This window comes from Triturus cristatus, chromosome 2_1, assembly GCF_964204655.1.
Source record: "Triturus cristatus chromosome 2_1, aTriCri1.1, whole genome shotgun sequence".
In the NCBI taxonomy this organism is placed as follows: Eukaryota; Metazoa; Chordata; class Amphibia; order Caudata; family Salamandridae; genus Triturus; species Triturus cristatus.
The window spans coordinates 512,386,511-512,402,024 of record NC_140581.1 but is presented as its reverse complement, the minus strand read 5'-3'; the positions used below and the strand labels follow the sequence as shown (position 1 = coordinate 512,402,024).

At 42.2% G+C, this 15,514-nt stretch overlaps 1 protein-coding gene across 2 annotated transcripts in view; it reads right to left on the bottom strand.

The window, feature by feature from the left end:
• The window catches only part of RASGRF2 (Ras protein specific guanine nucleotide releasing factor 2), a 2,022,215-nt gene that overhangs the window by 787,676 nt on the left and 1,219,025 nt on the right, over window positions 1-15,514 (bottom strand). For both annotated transcript variants that reach the window (XM_085632406.1, XM_085632407.1), the window contains exon 13: window positions 4,933-5,015. In XM_085632406.1, the coding sequence (XP_085488532.1) occupies window positions 4,933-5,015 (83 nt within the window). The remainder of the gene's footprint in view (window positions 1-4,932; window positions 5,016-15,514) is intronic.

The window sequence follows — 15,514 nt, the reverse complement described above, 5'->3', positions numbered from 1 at the left end:
AGACCGGTAAGGCCCCCGGCCCAGATGGGGTTCCCTTAGACATATTTTTGAGCAATATAGATCTCTGGTCTCCAATTGTCATGCAGGTTATGTCTGCAGTCACCCAGATTGGCCCTCTTGACTCTTGGTCTACCTCTGTGCTCCTGCCCATTTTCAAAAAGGGAGATCGGGACAATCCAGCCTGTTATAGGCCCATCTCCCTTTTGGACTCCCTCGGCAAGGTAGCTGGGAGACTAATTCTGGAGCGTTTAAGGGACTGGTCTACAGAGAATAAGATCTTAACTGACCTACAGTTTGGGTTTCAGGAGGGCTTGGGCACCGTGGAACAGGCCTTAATTCTGACTCTACTCATTGGCAAATACGTAGGGGCCAAAGGTGGCAAACTTCATCTAGTCTATGTGGATTTGAGTTCCGCATTCGATTGCGTGATTCACTCCAAGTTATGGGCGATTTTGAAGCATCTGGGCATCGATCTTGCACTGCTGAATTTTCTCCGAGAGCTATACTCGGATGCAAAAGCCTGTGTGAGATACGGTATTAAAGGGGAGCTTACTGAATCCTTTAATATCGAAAAAGGCGTAAGGCAGGGATGCGTCCTTGCTCCATTCCTATTTAACATCTATACTAACGGACTGGAGCAAGCGATGTTGGCTGACAGCAAAGATTTACCCTGCATAAACTCCCGCCCTATTCCTGCATTATTGTATGCAGACGATTCAGTTATCCTAGCAAGGACACCGAACCAGCTTCAGATCCAACTAGATAAATATTGCAAATTTATGTCTTCTCTTGGTCTCAAAGTCAATAAATCTAAGACCTTCGTTATGAACATCGGGAAGAGAGCCCAAAAATGTAAATCTCTCCTTATTGAGAAGACCAGATTAGAAACTGCCACTACCTATCCGTATCTAGGTATCCTTATAGATAATCAACTGTCCTGGAAACCTGCGTTATCCAGTAAAAAACTGCAGTTCCAACGCACAACATCTGCACTGACCTCGTTCTCTAGGAAACTGGGTAAGCCCGCCCCTACTGTACTTTTGCAGATTTACCAAGCCAAATGTATGAGTGTGGCAACATACGGTGCCGGAGTCTGGGGCTATGTGTCCACTGATGAGCTACAAATTATAGAAAATTGTTTTCTGAAATACATATTAGCCCTCCCTCGTAATGCTCCTACTTTCGGCACCCATGCGGAACTCGGCCGGGAGTATCTGACTGATATCATTAGCTACCAGCCGATTCTACTATGGCACCGTATATGGACTAAGGAGCAATGTCATCTAACTAGGTCACTAATATCTGACTGTCTCTCTTTGTCCTATTGGAAAAAGATTCCCTGGCTGCTATATGTATCGAGATTTTTAACAGATTTGAATCGCCCTGCATTTTTCACTGACCCTGAATCCTTATCGGATATATCCAGAAAATCCCTGAAAAAGCTTTGTGCTGACCATTTAAATGATCTTCGTTTGTGTTCTGAACTTGCCAAAAAATCAAACGTTCATTTAACGATGGTCCAATCTCCTCATGGCATTCAATTGTATTTATCTTTTTTTCTGTCAAATTATGAGAGGTATGTTTTAACCAGATTTCGGTTTGATCTATTTTATCGTCTTGTTTCACTGCCTGAGCCCTTAGTCTGGTCACGGGATCTACCAAACTGTCCTTGTGACGGTTTAACCTGCCAGTCAACCCTGCACGTAACCTTTTTCTGCGGTTTCTACAAGTCTCCGCGGAAACGATGGCTGGTTCCTTTGCTTCGACATTTAGGGCTGAGAAGATGCAGACCGGCTCTTTTGGCACTTCAATATCTGGATACCCCGTATATAGCCAAAACCGTAGCCTGCTTTCTTAAAGCCTGCTTGAAAACTCATTCTCAACTATTGGCAACTGTTTCTTAAGCTTTTACTGATTGCTCGGCCATTATTCTTGTATATAGAGTGTTAGCATTTATTCCTAATTGCCTGCTTTCCTCAACAGCCATTGAACAAACCGATTTTTACTGATTATTGTGTTATTATTTTTGTACTTAGAGTGTTAGTGCTCATATGTAAAATGCGTCACTTTTTAAGCAGCTAATGAGCAAACTGATTTTTACAGTGTTGTAATCTTTTAAATGTACTTTTTATGATTGTAAACTCAATCGAAATAAAGTATTTTATTGATTGATAAGTAATTATAGGCTTTGACCATGCCTCCCCTGCGTGTTTGTAATTGCTGTTAGCTCCAGGGATGTTTTCTCCGTTTTTACTGCACGCTGGGATTTGTGGTTTTCATCACGCCCATTTCAATCCTCACAGTGAGTTCTGTCCGCTGCACACAACTTTAGGACAAGTTCTCTGGCCCTCCATTGAGCCCCGCTGTTACTTGCTCAGCATTAATTAGTTCTCCCGCTGCGCTCGTACGAAGGAGGATGTTGCCCCCCTCATGGACACTCCCTGGATTAGAGTGGTGCGATCCCTCTGCGGCCTGGCAACGCCGCATTATACATCACCCAGAATTAGCCAAGAAGCTTGAGGCCGCACACGTAGCAGGTAAGGAAACAACCTTTATTCACGAACAGACACCATCTGAAGTACTGGGCACATTTTTGGGGAATATTTCATGGAGATTCAACAACTGGCGCAAAAGATATAGGCCACTGAAAATTACCTTTTTGATAGAAACTCCATCCTAACTATAACTACCTACTGACGACCGCCAGTAGGTAATAAATAAATAAATATCTGTCTGTCTGTCTGTCTGTCTGTCTGTCTATCTGTCTATCTATCTATCTATCTAGATATATATATACATATATATACATATATATAGTTACAGTTAGCTACTCATACTACACTAAATTGGCAGAAAACTAGATATAGTGTAAATCTGTGTAAATCTGTAAGTAGTTTTTGAGTAATTAAGGCTCAAAATGCATATGTATCTAGACGGTTGGGTGTGTCACTGGAGCCTCAGGAGAGTCCCTCGGGCATGCAAATTCAAATAATACAGAGATCTGAATGGCTTTGGGGTCACTTTTTCACATCAACTGCCTCACTCCTGCAAGTCCTGCATAGCTCAAGATTGCCTGGCTGCAACATATTGAAAATTGTTACGGCTGCCATAACAAGACTTAGGGTACTCATTCCCCATGCCTTGAAACTTAAAAGAAAATAAGGTATAAGGGGGCAGGGTAGGGGGTCCCTGTGCCTTGTGTAGGGGCTCACATTTTATACAATGTTTTTTGTTTGGGTGGGCGCCCCGATCCTACTGAAGTACAGCGGGTGCCAGCATAGGTCTTTGGACTCCTGTGTTAGTCAGTTCAGCCACCTTGATCCCTTGAAAGTACCACAGGACCACAGGATCAGGGAGTGGTTCACTGCCCAACGGGGCGGTTGTTAGGTGCAGACCCTGCAGCCTCCGCCCCCCCCCCCCCCACCCCCCCACCTGTGCACACAGCTTTTAGCTTTGCGTGGCTGGGTGTTGGCCTGCCATAGGGGTAGGGAGCAGGGCCTGCAGCCAAGCTCACCCTTCAGCCGTGCAAGGTATGAGAAGTTGGCATAGTTAGGTATGGTAATATATTTATTTATTTATATATATATATATATATATATATATATATATATATATATATATATATATATATATATATATATATATATATATATATATAGAGAGAGAGAGAGAGAGAGAGAGAGAGAGAGAGAGAGAGAGAGAGAGAGAGAGAGAGAGAGAGAGAGAGAGAGAATACATAACGGTTGACTGTGTAATATGGGCCGATGTTGCCATTGAGAGAATATTCTACATGGCAATTACTGGAGGGTCAGGCTCGGAACTGCATTGGAATCTTCCAGAATATAGGATAGAAAAGGTACGCTACTCATCTCCTGAGTAGAATTATTTTATCATGCATTTCAATGAAAAAGTGAACAGGATACGTTCACGGGAGAAGCCTCTTACAATCCAAAGTAGCCGTGCACCCATATGCGAACACATGTCCAAGAGAAGCTCCATTGTTTAACTTTAGGGTTTAACTTTTGCATTATGACTCCAACCTGTGTGGCTTTTGTGAGGGTCCTCCTATGATCCGTGATTTATTCATAAAGAGCGAATCAAAGTTAAAGTTTGTCAGTACAGGGCGAGGAGAACATTTATGGAACCCTGCAGCCTGAATGAAAGCCAGAGTTTTGCGTTAAGTGCATCTGTTTTCAAAAAGATTTTACATTCTCTTTCAAGATAATTGCTGCAATAAACTTAGCATAAAAGCAAGTTTGAGGAAATAGCTACAAAAGGCTGCTCCACAGGGGCTTTGGGTAGGAATATTTCTAATATATCCAGTGATATACATGTGATGCAATTGTTTTAAAAGCAATGGGTTGAGAATGCCGTCATATAAAATGACAATACAACTGTAGATGATTGTCTATGTCCATATTACAGTATTTACATCTTTGCAGGTTTGATGAACGAACTTCCGCAGGCTACTAGGGAATTCCCTTCAGAGGTTCTCCACTCACATTCAACAGCGAGGAACCATTTTAAGTTCTGTAAGAATTAGACACACTTCATTGTATGCTGTACATTCAGTTGTTGGTAAATCTTTCAATCTAGACCTTTGCAAGAGCACCTTGGTTTGGGCCAGTGTTTACACTAAGAATGAAACACACTCAGCCCTGAATAGAATACATTGAAGAGCTGCTGAACACCGCGTCTTAGTGTCTACTCCCTTATTGCTGGTCTGTTATTCATAATGACAGGAAGAATAAACATTTGGTCATATTTAGCAATAAGCACAACCTTTGCTTAAGCACTTGAAAGCAGTGGTGATTATTATAGAAATGAAGTTAGTAAACATAAATAGGGTGGTTCTCTGCAGACTGCCGAACATACCTGTTGAGAAAAGAATGAACATCAAGCATTGATCGCAAGGGACTCTTTTGTATTTACCTGATCATGTGAGGGACAGTAACTTTGGAGTTTTCTTCAAATACATTGGTCATCAAACCGTTACATCTTATATTTTCAACACACTGCAAACAAAAAGAAGGCAGCAATATTGTATTAAAATGTTACCTTTGCTGCTTCCGAATGCAAAGTTACAGGAGAACATGAAAAAGCACGGAATAGCAAACTCATTGTACACTATGGGCCTCATTTAAGCATCTTCACGCAGCGCAGCGCTGCAAGGCACCCTGCGCTGCTGATCTACGCCAAAGTGAAAGGGCAGGAATGCACGTACTTCAGCAATGCGCTGCATTCCTGTCCTTTCTGCCTCCGCGGGCGCTGTTTTGGCAGCCTAGCGCCAACATAGGCAGCGTTTCACCATAGTGCAAGGGTGCCTCTGTTGTAGGCAGGATTGTTTTAGTCCAGTCAGGAACACCTTCCTGCCCGAAAAACAATCATAGGAGGTGTGTTCCTCTGCAGCACACACGGAAAGAGGGAAAAAACTAGGAGAAATAAACATATGTCTCCTCGTTACTCATCACCGAAGCATACAGATTTGACGTTTGCCCAGGTTTACATCACTTTGTAAAAATGGGGCAGCGTCAAATTCCGTGGCTGTTGCTTGGGAAAACTCACCGTAATGCCCACGGAACACCTCCCGGGCGCGAAGTAAGGTGATGCAGCGCTGCGTCACCTTACTCATGATTTAGGAAGCAACTCAGGGTGGCTTTGCGTGGCTTCAGAAATCTTTATGAGAGCACTGCGTCACACATGTACCACTTGGTACAAAAGAGACGCAGGGCTCTCATAAATAAGCCCCTATTGTTGTGAAAATACTTTCCACAAACTATGTTTAATGTAAATTTCAATTCTCTCTCGCCTCTACTGTAGATGCAATGAGAGTAGGTCTTAGTTTTCATTGTTTTGTCTTCTTTAAAGAATAGAGTGAAGTTGTAAGAAGTAGTGTCCTGGAAAATGCTCTAATCAGCCACTTTCATGTAAGCGTAATAACATTTATTTAGTGCTTCAAATCACAGTTTTGCTGTTTCTAAGCGCATTGAATTGTAGTTGCTAGTATTAACCAACTGATTCTCTATTCACAGACGTCATACGACCAGCATTTCAGTTCCACATGTCAGTGAAGAGCTTTTAACTTACTTAACCATCTCGTTTACAAGCTTGTATTTTAAAACCCAGTGCCTTCCTGCATTTAACATCATCTTCCCTTCTATCGTAGCCTCACACTTTGTTCGTGGTGGTCATGATGAGCAATAGCTGCAGTTGTCAATCCCACTGGGCAGTGGCAGCTCCTCCACTACGGTGGAGGAGCTTCACCCCTCTGCTTTCAAGCAGTGTAACTACAGAAAAAAGTAAAGGACAATAACGCTAAGTTATTATCCTTTTATTTTTTGCTTGTTGCTGCAGCTTTGCGGGTGCGGCTGCTCTGCTGACAGAGCAGGGGATGGGAGGAGTGGTTTGCACTCCTTAAAGAGCGCATGAATGTTTGGCCAGCCCTCTCTTGCCGGCCAAACATTCATGCACACTTTGCATGTTCTCCCCCCAGGTTGCATTACAGCCTGGGTCAAGAACATGCCCAGGACCCCAGTTCCCGTCTGAGCGCCGAACCACAGCGCTCAAACCAATCACAACGCTGCATTGCAGTGTTGCAATTGGCTCAGGGGAGCCTGGGTGCTTCCTGGTGCTCTGTACCTGTTCCGGAGATGATGGTGGAGAAAGCAGCGAGACGCAGCGAGGAGGAACGTTTTATTCTCTTTACACCCTCTCCCGACTTCCGCCCTGCAGGTGAAAATCTGCCTGAAAATTAGAAATTTCTCCTTTCTTAGTGGACTCTCGGGGAGTAACTCGTAACGGACAGATTGTCCCCCAGCATAAACAGTACCTCTGGTATTGATAATTCTGGGAGTGGTTTAAACCGTCTCATTTCCCACAATGCTCGTAAACACGGCCATAGAGTGCTAATATTTAATATAATTTAATATAATTTACTATCTTGCAGCAAATTGCAAAAAATCTAAAAAGAAAAAACATAAAGTAGTGGTATAGTGACAATGGGGATGGTTCAATTACTTACCACTAATCTTCATTACCCCGATTCGTCGTCCACCTCATCCCAGACCTAATATCTGAGGCGGACCGCCTCTGGGGAAAAGATATTCCACACCAGAAGAATGAAGGACTTTTAGGCCTTCTTCTATTTTTACAACCCCCCCCCACTAAAAATCTCATCCACTCCCGTTCCACTTCCTGTAGATGTACAAGTACATATTGAAGGTACAAGGGAAGGGTGGGAGGTTAGTGGCCTGGGATGAGGACGACTGCGAATTGGGGTAATGAAGATTAGCGGTAAGTAATTGAACCATTACTCCTTCATTTTGCGTCCTTCTCATCCTAGACATAATATATACCAAGCCCAAAGAAACGGATAGACAATATCTGCTGCAGAAATTTTAATGTGCAAACCAACAATTTACATCATTGCTGATTTAAAAGCAGCTGAACCAAATTTGTCTTCAAGTAAATCAAGCATGTAATGTTTCACAAACATAAGGTGCTATGTCGAGGTGGCTGCTCAACATATCTCCTGGAGAGAAGCCCCACCCATCTCTGCTCAGGACACTAAAAGTGCCCTGGTTGATCTACCTTGAATAGAAGAGGGAGCCAACTCTCCAAAGGAATTATATGCCTGAGCGATAGCTTATTTTGTGCATCTGTTAATGGATTGTGAAGTAGCTTTTATACCCCTATTAACTGATCCATAGGAAATGAAAAGTGAGGGAGACAGTCGAAACTTCTTTGTTCAATTTAGATAAATTATTAAAGACCTCTTTACATCTAGGAATAAAGCCTCTTCAGGATCTGAATCAGAAAACGTACGTAAAACAATTTCTTGTGAGAAATGGAAACAAGAATCGACCTTAGGGACACATTTGGGATCTGGTTTCAAAACAACTCGATCCGGAAAAAAACGCAAATAAGGAAAATAAGTCATTAAAGCCCCCAACGGACCCACTCTTTTGGCTTTAGTTTTCGCCACCAAGAAAGCTGTCTTAGCCAAAAGCCAGGACAATTTCATCTATTCCAAAGGTTCTAACGGGTGTTGTTGTAAACCCTACAGAACAAGGGAAAGATCCCAAGATTGTATTAAATCCTGAGCTACTGTTTTTTGCAAGTGGAAACTCTTCAACAATCTAACCACCATTGGAGCAATTGTAGCCAAATCATCTTTCACTCAGGATGACAAAAGCAAACATAACAATTGATGGACTCTGACAGATCTCTGTAGTAGGGGGAATGTTTGACATTGTTCAACATTCTGTCCATCAATTGTTATTTTAGCATGTGTCACCCTGAGAGGGAGGGGTAAGCCCAGACATGAGCCCTGTGTACTCGATGCAACTGGATTCAAACTAGCCTGGCTGATGAGGGGTGATACCTCGAAATCGGTCCTAGGATGCTTGCTTCTAGTCCAGGGATGACCTGGTCTGGCAGTAACGGCTGGACTGTTCCCAAGAGAAGCAGGGTCAAGACTGATTTTCATATGGCTGGGTCCAAACTGGGGTGGCATAGTGAGCAGAAGAAAGATGGATTAAATCCATATCTCTTGACTGAGGGTGAGTGGTTGAAATGATTCAGCACTCCATCATCTTGTTGTGTTTGTTATGTTAGCCTCAAACCCCAGCATTTCTCGAATGTGTACAAGGAGATCACGCAGCTGGGCACCTTGCATATATTTCCCTTGGACATAATTTCACAAGCTCAATTTGCATTTCGCATCTAGGATCACGGTAGGTTTCTGCCCTTGGTCGCAAAACTGAAACAAACTGTCCTTATATACAAATAAATTAAGAGAGACAACCCAATTTTAAAATATCCTATACATAAGAATCCTAAATGAAAAATGTTTTGATATTCAGTAAATTATAGCCCTTTATTAAGTGTTTCGTGTACAATGAGTAGCAGGACCAAATAAAAAAACACTTAATGTTTCTCTTCAGCTCTGAATCATCTAACCAAGCACAAGTCTATTGTGCCAGTCCATGTTTTTGTGGAGATTCAAAGTTTAATTTCATTAGCATCTGGACAGCATATGTGGGCCCACGCTAAACACTGTCAAGAAGGTATCCGAATATAAGTCCTTTATATGAGTGTAATGATTTGGTTGCTTACCGGTTCTCCAAACTTTGAACAAATCTTCCACATCTCACTCCTCACTCTTCAGTTGAGCCCATCTCTATAGAACGGCAACCCATTGTGCAAAATAAAAGAAAAAGCTTGGGGAGCTTACCTATGTTTTCCTTTTTTTACCATTTAACGCTATGTTCTTACCTTCTACTTGTCTACTTGGCAAATCTATTTAGTTGTCTACCATTAGCTATTAATGACTTACAATTATGTGTGAGTGTGGTTGCCTGGATTTGCAAGCAAAGCTCCCAATGTTAGCACTGTTTATTATCCATCAAAATGTGCATGACCCTCGGGCATATATCTTGGACCTTTTGAAAAGCCTGAAAGCAACAAGGAAGATGTGTATTCTGATTAACCTAGATATACTTCTAGCTAAACACAGGATTGCTATTGCCTGCAAGTCTGTATTTGCCTAAATGCTTTGAGTTCAATAAACAGCACTCACACATGGTCAACGTGAGAATGTACTGCTCTGAGAGCCAAGTCCTTTACACTAGAATCCTTAGATGCTACCAAACATGAAAGACAATTATTCTAGAATTTGCCAGGGTTCAGCATAGTCAGCCTTTATGGATAAGCAATAGATTGTGACTCTTGAGGGTAGCTCACACACAGATGGGGACTGATACACAAGTGCCCCCTTTTGAGCCATTTGGGAGGCATACATAGACACCTAAGTTGTGGTGATTCTTGACATATAGTTTTAGGCTTTATTGCTTTTGCTTTGATTGTGATCCAGAAGTGAATTCCAGGTTTTTGGGAAGGGTGATTGGGAGACACTGTACATCCAACATGAAACTGTCTGGATCCTATGTAAGGTGCATTGTACTGTTCATGTATATGTTCAAATTCTTGAAACTACATTTGTGACGCTCTGTGTTGTTTTAATGAAAATCAATAAAATGTTTTTGAAACATTACTTTTTAGAACATCAAAATTATCCACTCTAATGTCCCTGCAAGTTTGTTCTATCAATTTCTATTTTGCAGACAATCTGTAGAAGACGTAATGGGTGAGGAACATATGAAACTTGAGAAAGCCTTGATTGCTGTCCTCCACACATCCCTTTAATAAGACTGATGTATTATGTTTAGCTGAACCAACATGCGGATTAGTTAGTCAGCATGCTAGTTTGCCACTTCTGTGTCTTTACTTGTTGAACAGAGATTTCCGTAGTTTCTCTGTAGAGGGCTTTCTTTTTGGGTCCCTCTTCACCTGTGAATTCCTGGGTAATCTTAGTGACCTGTCTCTCACCATTATGCAGGGTATAGTTGTCATCCGTGCCCTCCATCAGGGATAAGTGAAGTCCACAGTAGGGTTTGCATAGAGCGGCATCTATCTTTTTGTACACCTGATCTTTGGTTGAATCATAATCTAGGGCAAAGGATCTTATTTCTAGTTACAAGGAAGGTGGTCTACTTGGATCAATGCAGGTAACTCACAGTCTGCCCCCTCCAAGAATTGCATTTTAGCCATGAACATCCAGATGTTCCAATTCTTAAGGTTTTCCCCTCCTAAAGGAGGAAGCTTTTGATTACCAGACAAAATGGAAATGTAGATAAAGTAGTGGTGCTGGAAAAGAGTGTTTTTGGAACCTGATTGGTGTGAATCCCATGTGAGAGCAAAGTTAAATCTTTGGTGGGACAAATAAAGCTTCTACTCATCATCATATTTATGGAAGGAAAAACTTAGAGAGAACACATCTTATGAAGGAAAGGTGGCGTGTGAAGGCTACTAATTTTCCTTTGCCTTCTCCCTTATGGACTTTCATCCTGTAAAAATGCTTCCAGTGTTTCCTTCATTAACTCTATATGTTGACTTTTCATGTAGTAAAAGGGGTGTAAGATGAGTGTAGGGGAGTGATCCTAAAAAACAGACCAATTGCCTCTCTTATCTTCTTAGAAGACTGCTTCCAGTCTCCCAATGGCTTAAAATAAAGAAGCAGGAAAAGCTCAATAGCAGGAAAACCTGACTAACCATCACAAACCACAAGATATTCCTCTTTGATGTAAATGTAAATGTAATTTATAAAGCACAGCTCATGCCCGGGGTTGTCTTGGCTATAGAAGCCGTATTAAGGCAGCGACAGTGTCTGCAACGGGTTAAGCAAGTGCGCTAGGTGCTTTCTAATCGTGTGTGAAGAGCCAGGTTTTTAGGGCATTTCTAAAACTAAGTAGGGAGGGGGCTGTTTTCAGAGTCAGTGGCAGACTGTTTGAGAGCATCGCAGTAGTCCTGAAAAAACTCCCCCCCCCCCGTGGCATTCCTAAATGGGGGAACCATCATGTTCCTGCCAGAGCCTGAGCACAGCACTCTTGCTGGTACATACCATTTAAGTTTCCGCTTAAAATGGTCTGGCCTGAGTCCATGCAGGGATTTATATGCCAGGCAGAGGGATTTGAACTTACATCGTTGTCTAACTGGCAACCAATGCAATTTCCTGATGGCATCTCTGGCCGATTCATATTTGGGAATTTTGAAAATGAAACGGGCAGCATCGTTTTGCAAGATCTGTAGTCTTTTCAAAAGACCTGATGCAAGAGTAAGGTAGAGACTATTGCAGTAATCAATACTTGTGAAGACCATAGCAATGGTTACTGTTTTTAAAAATTCGGAAGGCAGACATTTTTCGAAATTTTTTATAAGCCTTAGGGAGCAGAAAGAGGCAGATGTAATTTTATTAACATGGTCCTTAAGTTCCTACCAAGAATCCTAAGTTATTTACTTTAGTTGAAGGTGTGGGCAGTGAGTCCAACTCTGGAGGCCACCAGTCCGGTGTCCAAAGAGAGGGATTATTGCCGAAAATGATGACCTCGGCTTTTGAGGCATTCAATTTCAGGCAGTTGCAATCCATCCAGTTGCTCACCTTACTCATGCATAAGTTGAAAGCCTAACCAGGGTTGTATTCACCGTTTGCTAGTGATATCACAATTTGGGTTTCGTCCACCTAAGACGGTAAGGTAAAACCAGAGTCTGTGATAATTGACGCAAGTGGCGTAACATAAAGGTTAAATAAAGTTGGGCTTAATGCCGATCCCCGGGGGACTACGAAGGGCAAGGAAAACTGCCTGAAGACAAATTTGCCCATTGTCACATTATGTTGTCCATTTGCCATAAATGATTTCAGGCGATCCAACTCTGTGTCCCCAATCCCGAGGCCTCGCATACGGTCAGCAAGGATCTCTTGGCTGACCGTATCAAAGGCAGCGGAGAGAACCAGCAAGATCAGCGCTGCCGTCTCCCATCTGTCAAGTGCTTCTCAAATGTCTTTAGTCACTACCACTAGGGCAGACTTTGTGCTATGATTTTTTCTAAAACCATGTTGTGTGTCATTCAGCAAAGAGTTTTCCTCTATATATTCTGAGACCTTTTGATTCATAATTTTCTCTGCCAACTTGGCGGCAAAAGGGAGTCTTGAAATAGGGTGATAGTTGTTGGGGTCAATGGTGTTCAAATTTTCTGTTTTTAAGAGCGGGAGGATTGAGGCTAGTTTCCACTGGGAGGGGAAGATATCTCCGGCAAACATGTTATTAAAGATTTATCCCAGGTATTGTGCCACTTGAGCAGGTATCATGTGCATTATACTGGGAGGGCAGGGGTCTTGCGGCGCACCAGATTTGATAAGAGGAATTAGCTCTGTGAGTTACTCTACTGACAGGGTCTTAAAAGTGGAGAAACTAATTGTACCCAACGGGTCACTTGGAGCATGCTCATCCTGATGATTTTCAGAGTTTACCTCTTGAAAAAAGCCTACCAGCGCGTCACAAAAGTCTTGATTTATGACTGTATGACTTGGGCTTGTTGGTGTTACCAGCTTTTTTATTACTGAGAAAAGGGTTATGTTTGCATTACAGGCTGCTTTTATATGTTATGAGTATTATGCAGTCTTTGCTGCTAGGATAACCTCTTTGTGCTTTGCTAATTTAGTTTTATAGATATTTTTCTCCTCAACCTCATAATTTTTTCTCCATTTTTGTTCTTGTCTACAACAATCCTGCCTTGATAGCCGGAGGCTTTCATTTTACCAGGGCTGGGATATGTTTTTTTTACTGTGGTCTTATGAGCGATTGGTGCTACTGTGTCCAATGCAGTTTAGCCAGTGTGTAAAATTTCCAACACTTTGCTCCAGATCATCACCTGGTTGCCATAGATCGGAGGGGATAGCATCTCCTAGTTCAGCTGGCCGTATTGTATGCTAGGCTCTTCCTGGTGATTGCTAGATGGGCTGACTATGCATGATGGTTTTCTAAATCTTTATCAGCCATTTAACCGCCCAATGGTCAGACCAAGCCAGTCGAAGAGATGGAAGTAGGTTTATGGCAGTATAATTGGTAGAAATACCATCTAACATGTGTCCAGCCCTGTGTATTGGACCTTTAGTGAATAAAGAAAGTCCAAATGTGTCCATTGCATCAATTAGTTTTTGAGAAATCTGGGTCACTTTCTTTTTCCATGTGAAAGTTAAAATCTCCGAACACCAGGAAATTCTTGTTAATGATTGAAGATTCCATTAGCATACTGAGCTTATCAGCAAAGCCACACCTTGGTCCTGGAGGATGATATACTAACATCCCCTTAATTGCCAGTGAATCTGGTGGCTGTACGGAGAAGGCTAAAGCCTCAAAACCAGTGGTGGTTAGTTGTTCAAATAGGGTTTTAAAGTGGTTACGATAGAACACCGCCAGTCCCCCTCCTTTTTTTAGCTGTCTATCCAGCCGATATACGGCAAAGCCGAGGGGGAGAGGGGTGGCTGCAATAATATCTGGGCCAGAACTAGCATTTGCCCATGTTTACATTACAAACGTTAAGTCAGCGTTCTGTGATTAAACTACATCATATAATTCTAGCTGGTGTTTCACTAGAGATCTTGTGTTTAAGAGCATACAACAGATATTTGATATGTTAGGGCAAGAGCCGTTCCCATGCAACTGGCCCATTGCTCCTATCGATGCTGGCTTTCTTACTGATTGGGGTCTAAAACATCAAGTTAGGTAGTGGCAAGAGAGATGACAAAGCGTTATGGTGCGGGTGTTTGGTCTCAGTGCCATTAGTGTATCTTGTGAGTAACTAATGGTGCCTGCCGTTTTTTGTGAGAAAGGATCAGTGATGTCATCAGTGATGTAGTTTGAGATGTCATCAGTGATGTCATCAGTGATGTCACTGACCATGTCATGAATGATGTAATATGTGACGTTATCAGCAGTGCATTGCGGGGGCGTGAGTTATAGTTAGCTCAACTAACTATAAAAGGGAATTTCTATGGTTTTCTATGAGTGAAATGTCCAACTAACTATAACATCCCTGAAACGTATGGTTTTTTCAGTGAATTTGCAAAGGTTTTTTAAATGCTAATTTCTAACTATAACGTGCCTGAAACCTATGGGTTTTTCAGTGAATTTCTAAAGTTTTTTAAATGCTAATTTCTAACTATAACGTGCCTGAAACCCATGGTTTTTTCTGTGAATTTCTAAGGTTTTTTAAATGATAATTTCTAACTATAACGTGCCTGAAACCTATGGTTTTTTCAGTTAATTTCAAAGGTTTTTTAAATGCTAATTTCAAATTGTAATGTTCGTTAAACCTATCTTTTTTTTCTTGGTTTTTTAATTATCAACCCATTCTCAACTTAGTGAAAACTGCAAATCTCACCACTCTTCCATCGATACCTTACGCCAACAAAATCGCCACAAACGAGAGCCACAACTAACACTAATGAAATGCAAAGTAGGCGTTCCCATGCAAAAAAACATGAAAACACCACTTCCCCATATTTTCAACGACCAGCCAAATCTGCAATGCATCCAAAAAGCAGGTGATAAGCTGAGTTAGCAGTAACAAATTAACATCAACCTTTAACCGGTGTAAGAAGGTCGACTATCTACTCCGTGAAATGGACCCAACTCACAGTCACATCTAAAGACCAACACGTGATTGAGCTACTGATCATGCAGGTCCGACACGCAACAAGACCACAACACCCAGCGCCACCACCACCAGAACCTCCCCCCGCACCACCCCCCCTACTACCACCGAGGCAGCGCAAAACAGGACAACGGACCTTCCCAAAACGCTATGCACCTCAGCCACAAAATAGCTGAATGTTGGGAGATGTGGCAACCAACTATATATGAGGGACGCAAGTCACCCATCAACAATAAAGAACACAATGCCAAGTGTAACGCTGATTTGCTGCACAGACCTCACTATGCAAAACACAAACCTCTCCCTGTGGAGATATACTATTGATACTTGTAGTGTAGTGCACAGTGGACGCAACCATGTTACCTCAGGCAGTGGGGAAGATCTCGGTCATGTAGCTGTGTTGTCCCCCCCTGGAAACGGAAGCGGAGTGGGCTGCTCCAGCATACGCCACTCCAGACTA